General features: G+C 41.2%; 1 protein-coding gene across 1 annotated transcript in view; it reads left to right on the plus strand.

Moving 5' to 3' along the window:
- Positions 1-13,649, plus strand: part of SKP2 (S-phase kinase associated protein 2) — a 33,159-nt gene extending 19,510 nt beyond the window's left edge. Inside the window, exons 7-10 of the mRNA XM_055325683.1 lie at positions 498-628; positions 6,897-6,948; positions 7,120-7,227; positions 11,753-13,649. Of these exons, the coding sequence (XP_055181658.1) occupies positions 498-628; positions 6,897-6,948; positions 7,120-7,227; positions 11,753-11,966 (505 nt within the window). The 3' untranslated portion in view covers positions 11,967-13,649. The remainder of the gene's footprint in view (positions 1-497; positions 629-6,896; positions 6,949-7,119; positions 7,228-11,752) is intronic.
- Positions 13,650-13,864: the final 215 nt, after the last annotated feature.

The following is a 13,864-nucleotide window of genomic DNA, read 5'->3' on the forward strand; positions in this document are numbered from 1 at the left end:
AGGGAGAAGCAGGACCCCAGGATGACAACCTGAGCCAAAGGCAGATGCTCAACCACTGAGCCACCCGGTGCCCCTAACCCATCAAATTTTTAAAGCATCTTGAATGACTGTTCAGTCTCTGTGGTTGTTTGCCAACAACCTGGGTGGCTCAGAAAGAAAACAGGCTAGAACTGCCCCATTGAGTCTTGTAATGAGGTTTGAGCCATCAGGAGGAGAGGAGAGTGTTCCCTCCATTTCCAGAAGGGGGCATCACTCACTAAGACTTTGGCTCAGATCCCCTGGCAACTCTCTGGGGCAAACCAGGGCAGGAGAGTGTGTCAGGAGGGGAAAAGGCAGCTCAGGTGAGCAAAGGTAGTTGCTGAGAGAAGCAGGGGTTCTCTGCATGAGATGGTAAGGAACCTGTGGCTTTGTGTTCTCCCTGCAGCTTGAGACAGTGCTGCTAGGATTCATCCCTGTGTCATGGTTTCATACTTTCTTCTTTCTCCTCTGGCCTGCAGATTGGATGAGCTGAACCTCTCCTGGTGTTATGACTTCACTGAAAAGCACGTGCAGGTGGCTGTGGCGCATGTGTCAGAGACCATCACCCAGCTGAATCTCAGCGGCTATCGAAAGAATCTCCAGAGATCAGGTGAGCCTGTCCAGGCACTGGGCCCTCTGTGGCAACCACGCCAATAGTAGGTCTGATTTATTGAAGAGCCCCTAAGTCCTGCCCTGCATCACTCGTCTCATTTAATCCAGTTCATGTTCTTAGCCCCATTGTTCAGATGAGGTAGCAGCGGATCAGAAAGGTTAGGTAAAGGTAGAAAGCTGGTGAGGTAGCATCAAGACCTGAGTCCAGAATCTGGAGGTGGAAACCTTTATACTTTAAATCTATCTATCTGTCTGTCTGTCTATCTATCTATCTATCTATCTATCCATTTAGATTTTATTTATTCATGAGAAACAGAGAGAGAGAGGGCGGGGGATGTGGGTGTGGGACAGAGACACAGGCAGAGGGAGTAGCAGGTTCCTTACAGGGAACCCGATGTGGGACTCCGTCCTGGACCCCGGGATCACACCCTGGGCTGAAGGTGGCGCCAAACCACTGAGCCACCCAGGCTGCCCTAAACCACCTACCTATCTATCTATCTATTTATCTATTTATTTATTCCAATTTATTTTTAAAGAGAACTTTTTTTAATCAGCTAAATTGTTAGAGATAAAATAAAATAGTTGAATGCAGTGTTTGATTAGGGTTGAGCAGTGATTCTCAATCAGAGGCAGTTTTCCTGCCAGTGGACATTGGCAGGGAGGGGGGGGGGGGGGGTCTGCAGACATTTTTGGCTGCCACGGCCGCGGGGGTGCTACTGGCATCTAGTGGGCAGAAGCCAGGAATGCTGGTAAGCAATGCCCCGGACAGCAGAATAACACAAAACGATAATCTGATCCAAAATGTCAGTAGTGCCAAGGTTGAAAAACCCTGTTACAAACTCTGCTTATAAGTTCGTATCTATAGCTCTTTGTTTGTTGAGTCTACGAGGACAGTGAGGCAGTTTGGTTGAACACGGGGTTTGAAGCTAGGGGTCATGTGTGACAGTTAAGAGCCTCAGTGTTCAGTTATGCTTTGTTTTAATTGTCTTATTGGCAGAATCGTGATTGGCAGAGGTCAGTGTTTGCCAATGGCTTGGTTTGGTTTGGTTTTGTAACGGCTTCCCCATGCGATCTCAGGCTGTGGGCTCCCCAGAGCCTCATTAAGCTAGCAGCACGCCTCAGCTGTGTCTTCGGGCCTTGGTGTTGACTCATAAGAGTATTTTGTTTTTATAGTTTTTATTATACTTTGAAAGATTTGAGCCACACATTTTCAGAGTGTGTCTTCTTAGAATTTAAGTAGTATTTGGAAACTGCCTCTCTAGGACGAGATGTGTTTATCAGGCTACGGAGAAGAGGAGCTAGGTTCTTCAGAGTGGCCAGCGTGTTCAGTCCTTTGCCTGGGCTTGAGCCTGGATGCCTGCATCTTCTCAGAGGGGAATATTCTCTTTAGACATCTGTGAAAGGAACAGTGCATCTCTCTTCCTGCTCTACCATACATGCAATATTTATATTTTTTCCCTTTGAACACTATTTTAAATCTGATTGTGGTATTCTATAGTCATTCTTAAAAATACATATTATGGGAAAGCACCAAGAAAATAAAATCATCAGTAATCTCAGTAACGTCCTGCTGGTCTTTTTCCTGCATAAAAGTGCTTTTAAAGGGACGCCTGGGTGGCTCAGTGGTGAGCATCTGCCTTCGGCCCAGGGTGTGATCCAGGGGTCCTGGGATCAAGTCCCGCATCAAGCTCCCCTCAGGGAGCCTGCTTCTCCCTCTGCCTGTATCTCTGCCTCTGTATGTCTCTCATGAATAAATAAATAAAAACTTTATTTTAAAAAAAAAGTGCTTTTAAAAGTGGGCCATAGTGCATGAAATACTTTTTAATATGCTGCTTTTTTCTCCCCCAGATAATCCCATTTTTAGTAGCTACATCACATCATTTTCAGTGGCTGTGTGATATTCCATAATACAGAGGTGGAATAATTTATATTGATTTAATAATAATTTCTTCACTTGGTCTCCTTTTAGTGGACTTTCAGAGTCTTTACAGTTTTTTTCCTTTTATAAACAACCCTGTCATGGACAGAGACAAATGGAGTGCATTTCTAAGGGTGGATTCTTAAAAGTGGAATTGCTGAGTCAAGGATGAGGCTCTGTTCTGAAGCTCTGGGTTGTTCTTGCCAAATTGCCTTCCAAGGATTTTAAACTCCCACCAGCAAGCAGCCTTCCACATGGAGTCCCACCACCACCACCACCAGTTCTCCCCTGTTCGTCCCCAAGCCAAGAAAAGGCAGTGCCTCATTTACATTTCCTTTCCGTATCTGAATTTCCTGTTTCTTTATTTAGAGTTTTTCTGAATGCAGCAAGGTTCTGGGTGCAAGGTTGAGAAACTCTGCTGTAGGTAGGCTGCTGTTAATTTGTCCAAGTTTGGCTTAAAACCCTTCTCTTTGTTCCTCCAGAAAAGAATAGAGAGTCTTTTTACCAAGTTCTGGCAAGAATAATAGGTAATAAAATCCTGCTTGCTAGACACATTCGGGCCAAGGACAAAGGTCTGGAGTTTAAGTTGAAGTGTGTGTTTTCATAGTATTACAGTGGGAATCAGATTTTTTTTAAATGTCTTTAACAGTGGCACCCACTACTTCACTATTCCGAAGGTGATACGAACGTCATCTTAGCTCTAGAACGGGCATCTAGATTGGTGCCGGTCCTTCCGGGTTCAAGTTCCTGCTGTGCTGTTTGCTGGGTAGTCCTGAGCAAGTTGCTAAACTTCACTGTTCCTCAGTTTCCTCATCAGTAAAACAGAGATAGTAGAGGAAGGCATCTCTTAGAGTCTAAGGAAGAAATGGGTTAATCCCATGGAGCGCGTTAACCCTGATGAGGGTGCAGTGGTTGTGGGCTGTTACTTTGCCACCACCATGGGGCAGTTGGGTAGCACTGCCCTTGAGTGTTGGAGCACCCAGCTCCTGGTCTTGGATTTGACCTTGACTTCTCTAGAAGAAATTGCCTCTCACTGAAAATGACAGGTTAGATTTGGGGCTTTGTCAGATGCCTGCTGGCTCAGGTGGCTCTCCAGCACGTGGAAACGAAGGGGGCGGTGGGTAGAGGGAATCTTAGCAGCGATGACCATTTCCTGACCCTTCCCACCGAGGGATGCCGGGGAGACTAACCAGTCCTACCTGCCAGGGTTTTATTCTTTCCTACATGGCATCGAAACGAGATTGTGTCCAGTTTGGGATTTTGTTGATGGCCGGTTGGCTGGCTAGGTGACAGGTCACTCAAAATTGTACTGTGCATGCCTTCATTTTTTTAGCCACTCATTAAACAAATGTTTATTGAGCACCTATGATGCACAGAGCCCTGTTCCCGACTTGGGAACTGTGGCCTTGAACAGAACTGCTGAAGTCACCCCTGCACGGCTTACATTCTGGTGGGAAGGCCAGACAGTCAACAAATAGCTAAAAGTGAGGAGAGGAGGTGAAATGCGGGGAGGGGAAATGGAACAGAGTGACCAGACAGAGAACTGGCCAGAGGGCCTGTCCCGGGAAGTGTCACTTGAGCACAGGCCTGATTGAATGAAGGTGTGAGGTATATAGATAATTATAAGAGGTATATAGATAAAGAACATTCTGGAACTGGAACCAGCCAGTGCAAAGGCTTTGACATGGGAGCCAGAGTGAGAGGGAACGAGGAGGACAGTGATGGGAGGTAAGCTAGCCCGGGGTTCTCTAAGCCGAACAGAAGCTTTGTTCAGATTTTTTTTGAGTGAGATGTAGCATGTTGAGCAGGAAATGACATGATTTAAGTCACCTTTAAAAGTTGTCTTCCAGGGCAGCCCAGGTGGCTCAGTGGTTTAGCGCCACCTTCAGCCCAGGGTGTGATCCTGAAGACCTGGGATCGAGTCCCGTGTTGGGCTCCCTGCATGGAGCCTGCTTCTCCCTCTGCCTGTGTCTCTGCCCCTCCCTCTTTCTGTGTCTCATGAATAAATAAGATCTTTAAAAAAATAAATTAAAAGTCATCTTCTAGTGCTGTGTTGAGAAAAGGCTATAAAAAGACTTGGGTGGTGACATTGGGCATGGTAAGAAGTGATCAGACATTAAAAAGCCAACAGACTGGATGTGGGATGTGAGAGAACAGTTGGGTATGACTCCCAGGCTTCAGCCTCAGCCGCTGGATCTGTGACATGAGCACTTTCTCGGAGCCAGGGAAGGCATTCGGGAAGGACCAGATTTAGAGGACAAATGAAGTACTTGCTTTTAGGCTGAATTTTGGATGTCTGTCCCACCTCCCAGTGGGTGTGTTGAGGAGACAGTTTAAAATGCAAGTCTAGGGGTGCCTGGGTGGTTCAGCGGCTGAGCATCTGCCTTCGGCTCAGGGCGTGATCCCGGGGTCTTGGGCTCGAGTCCTGCATTGGGCTCCCCACAGGGAGCCTGCTTGTCCCTCTGCCTATGTCTCTGCCTCTCTCTGTGTCTCTCATGAATAAATAAATAAAATCTTTTAAAATAAAATAAAATGCAAGTCTAGGATTCAGGGGAGGGGATGGGGCTGAAGACAGAACTGTGGAAAGGAAAAACCCCAACCGTGAATGAAGCTTGTTTATTTTTTAAAACAAATAACATTTATTGATTCATTTTCTTTCTTTTCTTTTCTCTTTTCTCTTTTCTTTTCTCTTTTCCTTTTCCTTTTCCTTTTCCTTTTCCTTTTCCTTTTCTTTCGAGAGGGGGCTCAAGTGGAAGGGGTACAGAAGAAAGGCAGAGAAGAATCCTAAGCAGGCTCCAGACCTAGAACAGAACCTGGTGCTGGAGGTGAGGCGGTTGGGCAGGCAGGCAGGTTTGAACTCAAAATACTGAGATCATGACCTGAGCCAAAATCAAGAGCCAGATCCTGAGCCAGCTGAGCCACCCAGGTGCCCCTGTTGATTCATTTTCTGATGGCAAAGTAGCACATGGAACTCTCTTCCAAATTCTGGAGTTACCTGTAATCCCACCACCCTTGGGTGTATTTCCTTCCAGCCTTCCCCCCTGACCACCACGCCATGAACCTTTTTCTCTCTGTGAATTTGTGTGCAAGTATGAGTTTTTGAGTGTGTTTTTACTAAATTGAGATTATAGTGATTGTGTGTATTTTGTTTTTCACTACACAATATATCTTACTTTTTCATGTTGTGAAATGTTAATTTAAAAGCTCTTGAGTGACCACTGTTGGCATTGTGTTCCACAGAATGGATGGAGGTTAACGAATTAAAATAATTGGGGGAAGGGCTATTATAACTATTGCTAAAATGAATATCTTCATACACACCTAGTTGTTTCTCTAAAAGTGGAATTACTGAGCCAAAGAGTCAAGTGTGTAATCTCAGAACACACAAAAAAATCCGTTCCCCCTAAAAAAAAATCAGTTTGCTCTCCTGAAAGTCTGCTTATAATTAAATATTCACTCGTAGTATATGTGGGACCTGCTTTATTATATTTAATCTAATCTGGGTATTATGATGGAATTTTTTTTCATTTGATGGCTGAAAAGCAGTAGTTTAATTTTACTTTATTTTTCTTGCTCCATTTTTCTCTGTTTGGCCAAGTATTGTTTCACATTCTTTGCTCATTTTCTGTTTTTCTTTACTCTTCATATAAGACCATTGACTCTGTTTAATGTATGTTGGAAACATTCCCAGTTTTCTGATACTTAAATTTTGTTTGTGTTTTGTTTTGCTTTAACAGGGTAGATTTAATGTTTCTATGTAGTAAATTATTAGTGTTTTCCTTTATGTTTTCTTGTGTTTAGAAAATTCTTAGTTATCCCAAGATCCAGTGAATAATCACCCATATTTTTGCAGTTAGGACTTTTTAATATGTGTGGAATTTATTTGGATATATTATTTGAGTTGGAGAAATAGGTTTTTTTCTGCTCATAGTAGCAATGTTATTTTTTAAAAACAATCCATGATTTCCCCCCCCATATTGATTTTAAGTGCTACCTTTATAATACTTTGCTTATTTATAGATGGTGGTGTTTGGTTTTGCATTTTGCTAATGTGAATGGGTTTTTTTTTTTCTTTTTTCCCCAGCTAGGTATTGCAGATACATAGATATACATGGTTATTAACCTACCTTATTACGTAGTTCTCTTACGATTTCCAGTTGTTTCTCTGGGATTTTCTGGGTTCAAAATCTTATATGCCAAGATGATGATTTTGTGTCTTCTTTCCAATAGTGTGACTTCAATCGCCTTCATTTTTCAAGCTTCGAGCACAAAGTTAAATGATAGTGTTGATAGCAGATATCCTTATCTTGTTCCTCATTTTAATAATGACCATCATTTTTTCCTGTAGATGTCTCTACCTTAGTTGGAAGATGTCCCAATCTTGTGCATCTAGACTTAAGGTATTTTTTGTTTATTTATTTTAAAACAAAAATTGAAAAATCATGACTGCTCACTGAAGGAGGAAAGGATCTTAGCATGTTGAATGGAAGGAACCAGGCAGTTGGTTATTTCTGTTTTCTCCATCTGAACTGATGGATGGGTTTTGAATCTTCCCTTCTGCTCTGTTACAGCGATAGTGTCATGCTGAAGAATGACTGCTTTCCGGAATTTTACCAGCTTAACTACCTCCAACATCTGTCACTCAGTCGGTGCTATGATATAATACCTGAAACTTTACTGTAAGTATTTCATTTTCTAAAAGTAGGAAAAGATGGGGAACAAAAGAGATGTTACTTGGTGTTAATAGCTGTTACTATTAATAGCAGATGTTTAAAACTTGAACAACAATATTCGATATTTGTGGTGTACCACAAATAGGCTAGGGAAGTCCAGCAAGACAGAAAAACCAAAGCAAAATTTTGTGCTTAAAATATCTTGGAAAGTTGACTAGGATAGTTTACTATAAACATGTGTTATTTAGCTAGAAGCAGGTTTAAATATTAGAATATAGTATTCTGGTATCTGGAAGTCTTGCAAAAAGAGAAGACCATTTTTAACTTCCAGGGAGCTCCGAGTATAACTGGGAAGCAGACCCAGTGGGGGCATTCCTCCCCCCACCCCCACATTTTTCAAATCAACTCCAGCTGATTCTGAAAGGCTCCCTCTGGGCATAGAGGAAAGTTTTACTAGTGATGTCTGTCCTGGACGGTGGTCAAAGAATTGGAAGAATGGCATCGTGTCAACAGTAAATGTCATGAGTCCAGTGCTATCTTGGAATAGGAGGAGAATTGAAGTCTAAAAGAATGAAGTGACTTAACCTGAAGCTGTAAAGTAAGTTAATGGCTGAGCTAGGTCTGCATCCTAGGTTTTCTGGACTAATGAAGATAGTCTGTAGCTAATCCAGCAGTTCTTAAGGGGGTTAATCTTGTACCTGCTCAGCAACTTGCACAAAAGTCAAGGAAGTGCAAAGAAAAAAAAGAGTCTAGTCTGTCTCTCTTTGAGAAAGTGCTATTGTGAAGTCATTCTAGGAATAACACTATTTATTTTTTAAAAGTTTCTTTTATCCCCAAAGGGCTGGAAAATCCATCCTCATGTAGGATGTAAATGCATAACAATTTTATTAAAAACCACCGGAAGTCAGTATCTTGCATTTGGTCAGGTGCCCTTCTTTCTTATATTTTTCCAGTCCGGATGCCCTGACTGAGGCTGCTGCCCTCATGTAGCTCACTATCCAGACAAAGGTAGTTTGGCTACTGGTTCGTACTAAAGGAGGGTGGTGAATTTGGACAAAGAATTTATGTAATCCTCGAATGATTGGTGTGGATCTTCTAAGTTAGTTTCAATTAATAGATCAGATACTTCAGCTCTACAGGGTTAACTGGTAGTATTAGATAATCCGATAATTATGTTTTTAATAAATCACTATAATCAATCTTGGGCTCCGGGTGCCAGCTGATATCTCATTTGAAAAAGCACTGTCTAAAAGGGATGGCAGTGTTTACTTCCATGGCTCTTTGATGGTAGGGTATAAATTCGTATACATGGAGCCTTTATTAACGTCTTGCAGCCTCTGGTATCCAGAACTCCTGAGAGCCTCTGGCATCCACCTAGAGAGACATCTCTGTCATCCGTCCCCCCTGTCTTTGCCATTTGGGCTTCAGCTGCGTTGCCCATGCAGCTCCTGGGGATGACAGCGATCAGTCTTCTTTGGTTGCTTGTCACAAGAGACTCTATGCACATGTTTCACTTTTGTGCTTTCTCTCCAGGGAAAGAAGCTAAGCAGGTAATCCCCAAATGCCTTTTCTTAGGCAGAGGCTAGGGGAAGGTGGTGAGCTCTCACAGTTTAATATTTTTATCCAGTAGGATAGTAACACTTGCCTAGTCCTGCCTGCAGGCAGTGTGAATTGATGGTTAAGAGCACGGACCTAGGTTTGAACCTTCACTGCCTTGTGACTTATCCAAACCTTGTCTTGAAATAAGAACCAGGTATCAGGAGTTTAGTTGCAAAAAAGAATGAGAACAGAGAGGAAAAAAAGATGCTCTCTTTATACTTTAAGGTAAAAGAGTATGCTTCTTCGGGCATTATGTAAACAATATACTGGTTAACCTTATGAATCCATTAGGATGACTTTGCCTGTACCTTATCCTTAGAAGTTTATAAAGTGTTATTTTCTCTACTTTCATTCTGGTAGCTGATGTACTCAAAATTCATAGTAAGAATTCTAGGATTGTCAATAGTAATTTTGAGAAAGCCACTTATGCTGAAGAATTTTTATTTATTATCTCAGAAGTGGGAGAATAAAATTTGAGTGCCTTTTTTCTATAATGATCTTGGGAAACTGTAGGTTTTTCTTCCTCAGGATATGCCCGCATTGTATGTATTCCCTTCAGCCTGAATTGATCTTATTTCTTGTGTCCAAATTTTCTTCTGATTATTCCGTATTTCTCATTCAAGTAAGAAAGCCACACTGGAGATTGTAAACTGACCTGAGATTAGGAGAGACTAAAGAAAAAGTCTGCGGTAGGAGAATTTGAAGTCAGGCATTTACTTGATTTTATAAGGAAAACAGGATTATGTAGTTGAGGGGTAAGGTGTGAACCGGTGAAATCTTCTCTTTTCTAAGAGGGAACAAAGATACACAAGACATTACCAGAGTCCTCGTATGCTTCTTAAATTGGAAATAATGGCTCTTCAACTGTTCATTTCCATTTCCTGTCCTTTGGTTGCTTTTCAGTCTAAAGAGATGCTTATCACATGGGTTCCGCTGTGTTATAGATGACGCATGTACTAAGGGGTTTGATATCAGTGTTTTTAATGTTTTAGTCCCCTTAAAATTTTAGAAGACCATCCTATGCTATGCAGCTCACTCCTTTGTCACCTAGGACACCATTTCCTTACTCCCAGCCAGGCTCCTTCCCAGGCCGTTGGCAAGAACGTTTCCTCTCCTGCCGTCTGCTGTACCTCCTTCCCTTCCTCCCACCTACATTTTCTGCTTCTAATACTGTCCACTGTAGGATGACTTATAATTGGGCTAATTCGGATGTCCCAGCACCCAAATTCTTACTACAAAGTTCTCAAATACTCAGATTTCACGTAAGAGGATTTAAGCAGAATTGCTGTCAGGTGATGGTGAGTATAAACATCTATGTGCTGTGACCTTCTCTGCCTTCCCGTGTCTATATTCCAGAGGTTACTTTACTTTAAGAAGGAAAGTGCTTTGTTCTTCCTGATTTTCTTTTTTGTCTGTTGTAACTTCCAGATCTTGTTGCTGTCCTTTTATGAACACCAAGCATATTTGTTTTACTTAGGTAGTACTTTTATTTTCTAAATTACCCTCCATCTTTATTCAGCTAACATTTATTAGCCTCTGTGGTGTTTAATACACTTGTTGAATGTAGAATAAATCCATTTAGAGGGTAATGGGGTGACTGGGAGAGCAGATTGAAAACATGGAAAGTCCTAAGGCCAGCTGAACGGTTTGAGTTCCGTAAACAAGAGGACAGCATCAAAGGCTTGGGTGGGTGGAGGGGGTGGGGGGTGACATAATCTGAAGCTAGGCTTTAGGAAGATGCCTTGAACATAGGTACATAGAATAGGCTGGAAGGAAGAAAATATTGGAGGCCAGGTTACAGTTACTGTGAGGAAAGTTTGTTTTTTTTTTTTAGTAATTAATCGGCAATATGAAAATATAAAGGATGCTTCTAACTCTAGGTCATTGATGTGTTCATTGATCTGTAGTGGGATTTTGTTGATATTCCAAACTAAATATTCCCTTTCCTAAGACTTTGTACTGTGTGTCCCAACCTGGAGCAAATACAGATCAGAGAGATGAATTCCTAAGCACATAGATCTGAGCTAAGAAGAAAGAATCATTACCTAAAAGTATTTGCTTTGGGGAATCAGGCTCTCTTTTTTGTGGACCAGAATTTCTCTGTTGACAGAGTTGTATTTCACTTAATGGGAAATAGCTAAGAAGAGGATTGTCATATATCTGACCAAAAAAAATAAAAATTATGTAAAGAAGTCAGATGGCTTTTGCCTCTCATAGAAAAGGTGTGACTAATGACTCCTTTTCTCCATCTGTGCCCAACTACTCCCATCTGCACCCACCTATGCAGCCCTGTCCTAAATACCATAGCAAAGTCACTGTTAGGTGTTATCACAGGTAATGGACCTACTAAGAAGTTACTTTAACTTCTGTTGCTCCTCTTTTGAAAGAGCCTGGTTCAAATAAAGGTCAAGTCCATATTTTGAAATTACATGTAACCTGTGGTGATTCTTTGCCATCACTAGCTCCCAGCTTCTCACGACACTTGAACTCCTGTCAGTCCCGGGATCGAGTCCCACGTCGGGCTCCCTGCATGGAGCCTGTTTCTCCCTCTGCCTGTGTCTCTGCCTCTCTCTCTGTGTGTGTCTCTCCTGAATAAATAAATCTTAAAAAAAGAAAGAGAGAGAGGGAGAGAATAGAAAAAGGAAGCAACTATGGTTGGATTTTAAAGAAATCTCAGCATTTTTAGGTTGTGAGAAAACATTTAACAAAATGTGCCTGCGTGGGTCCTGGGGCCATGTTATCTGAGCACAGAAAGGTCTGTGCTTTCTGGTTTGATTCATCTATTCTATTTTCTCAAATCATTGATTGCAAATTATGTTTTCAGTTTGCATTTTGTAGAATATGAAACAAATGGTAAAAATTGGGTCATGTAACTCTGGTGGATCAGTTACCATAGATACTGCTATTCTGAGAAGTCTCTCTTCCTTTCCAGTGAACTTGGAGAAATCCCCACACTAAAAACACTACAAGTTTTTGGAATCGTGCCAGACGGTACCCTTCAACTGTTAAAAGAAGCCCTTCCTCATCTGCAGATTAATGGTTCTCATTTCACCACCATCGCCAGGCCGACCACCGGCAACAAAAAGAACCAGGAGATATGGGGCATCCGATGCCGGCTGACACTGCAAAAGCCCAGTTGTCTATGAAGTATTTATCGCAAGATGGTGTCTCCTCTTTTCTTTGGAACAGGGAAAATAGGCAGGAAGCCCGCTTGCTGGAGCACTCAGCTGTTTTTATTCTTGGTTTTCCCTTTGCCTTCATTCTGCAAGTATGTTAGACAGCCATTTGAGAGAGAAGACTATGAAGTTTTGCTTTTTCTAAATAACCAGAAAAGCTTCGGTCACTGCTTTGTACACTTAGAAGCCTAAGTTTAAGGCTTTTGGGAATTTTAGGAGAGCCTGTAATTTCAGGATGCCTTAAGCAGCAAGATTTGAGCCACCTCTTTCAAGTGCCCTTCTTATTAAATCTATTTAGAATCAAGCGTAAGAATCACCACCAGCAAATCGTTCTCACAATCTATATGGTGACTTCTATTTAATTTTTCAGTATTGCTTTATGAGACATAGACTGCTAGAAGTGTTTGTGTTGTGAACGGAACAAAAGGAGAATCATAGGATAGTAGCATTTGTGGCAACCTCTTCTGGAGATAGAAAAATATGCATTTCAGCTTTGCCTGTAGATATGAAATTAGGTTCATGGAAACAAATAGCTCTGGGCAATTCACACTAAATGACAAATGACTGACCGATCAGAGGTGAAGAATTGGTATAGAATTTGAAAGCTCAAGAGGCAGTTTTCTATGACAGGTCAATCTGAAGTATCTTCTCATGCACATCAGTGAAGTTTCCATAATGTCCTGTGCTCGCAGAATTCCGAATTAGCTGAGGAAATATAATTGTGGTCTTCTAACTTTGTGATCAAATGACGTTAACATGGGTTCTTTCGCTTTTAAAATGGCTCGCTTTGTTTCAGACAGATGCTAGTAGCCGGTCAGTCTTTATTCTTGAAATGTTGGATGGAATGCCAAACTGAAGTTGCCTGCCATTTTTCCTTTATTGTCCAAGTTCTTGAAGTTATTTTTATATTACTCTGGAATCAAGTATTTTCAATTGCCTTTTTAAAAAAAATGTCCCCCACAATAATTGAAAGTCATTATTTTCTAAAGTTACCGGACCTGGAGTTGCCCAAGAACTACATGTTCATTCACTCAGAAATACACATTAGAAGTAGGGTGTGAGTTCCATGCAGTTTCTAAGCAGTGAGACAACTTGAAATGACATCAAGGTTAAGACTCAGGTGTGGAATCTTTTGATAGCAACAGTGCTTTTTTTTTTTTTTTTTTAATAATGTCTAGAAGAAAAAGGATTAAATTCTACTTTAAAACAAAACACTAATTTTTTAATTTAAATTGATCTTCCCATGTGTTCAAAATGAACAAAAAAGCTAAAACCTGTTATTTCTATTAATTGTTTTTAAATCAGATTCTTCAAATGTCAGAAACAACAATTCGAAGTGTCCTTAATCTGCCCAAACCTAAGGAGGAACATTTTAAAGTGGTCTTATGCAGGAAATAATTATGTTTTGATTTTGTACTGATTAAAAAGTGCTACATATACTACATGAAATTATTGTTTACAGATTAGAGACAAGGGCTGATGATAATACCCAACTGGGCTGTGATTTCCAGATGCCCTCAAATGTACAGTACTTCCAAACTCAAGTCCAGCCATAAGCTATTTTGCTAACATGTCAGAGTGATCTGTATTTTTGTATGTGATTTCTACTTTTATAGACCTGTTTTAAAATAAAACACATTTTTATAAAAATGAGTACTTCCGCTAAGTTGTATTCTTTTGTTCTTTCCCTCTCTCTCTCTCTCTCTCTCTCTTTTTTTTTTTTTCCCTAAGTACTGTGGTTAAAATTAGCATTTCGTCTGGGGTGTCTTTGGTCCCAGCCCTCTGGTTATGGCTACGAAAGGACCCCAACAATGGTCCCCTTTGTTCCATCCACATCATATGCTTTTTGTCAAATTAAAATGTTAGTG

This window comes from Nyctereutes procyonoides, unplaced genomic scaffold, assembly GCF_905146905.1.
Source record: "Nyctereutes procyonoides isolate TBG_1078 unplaced genomic scaffold, NYPRO_anot_genome, whole genome shotgun sequence".
Taxonomy (NCBI): domain Eukaryota; kingdom Metazoa; phylum Chordata; class Mammalia; order Carnivora; family Canidae; genus Nyctereutes; species Nyctereutes procyonoides.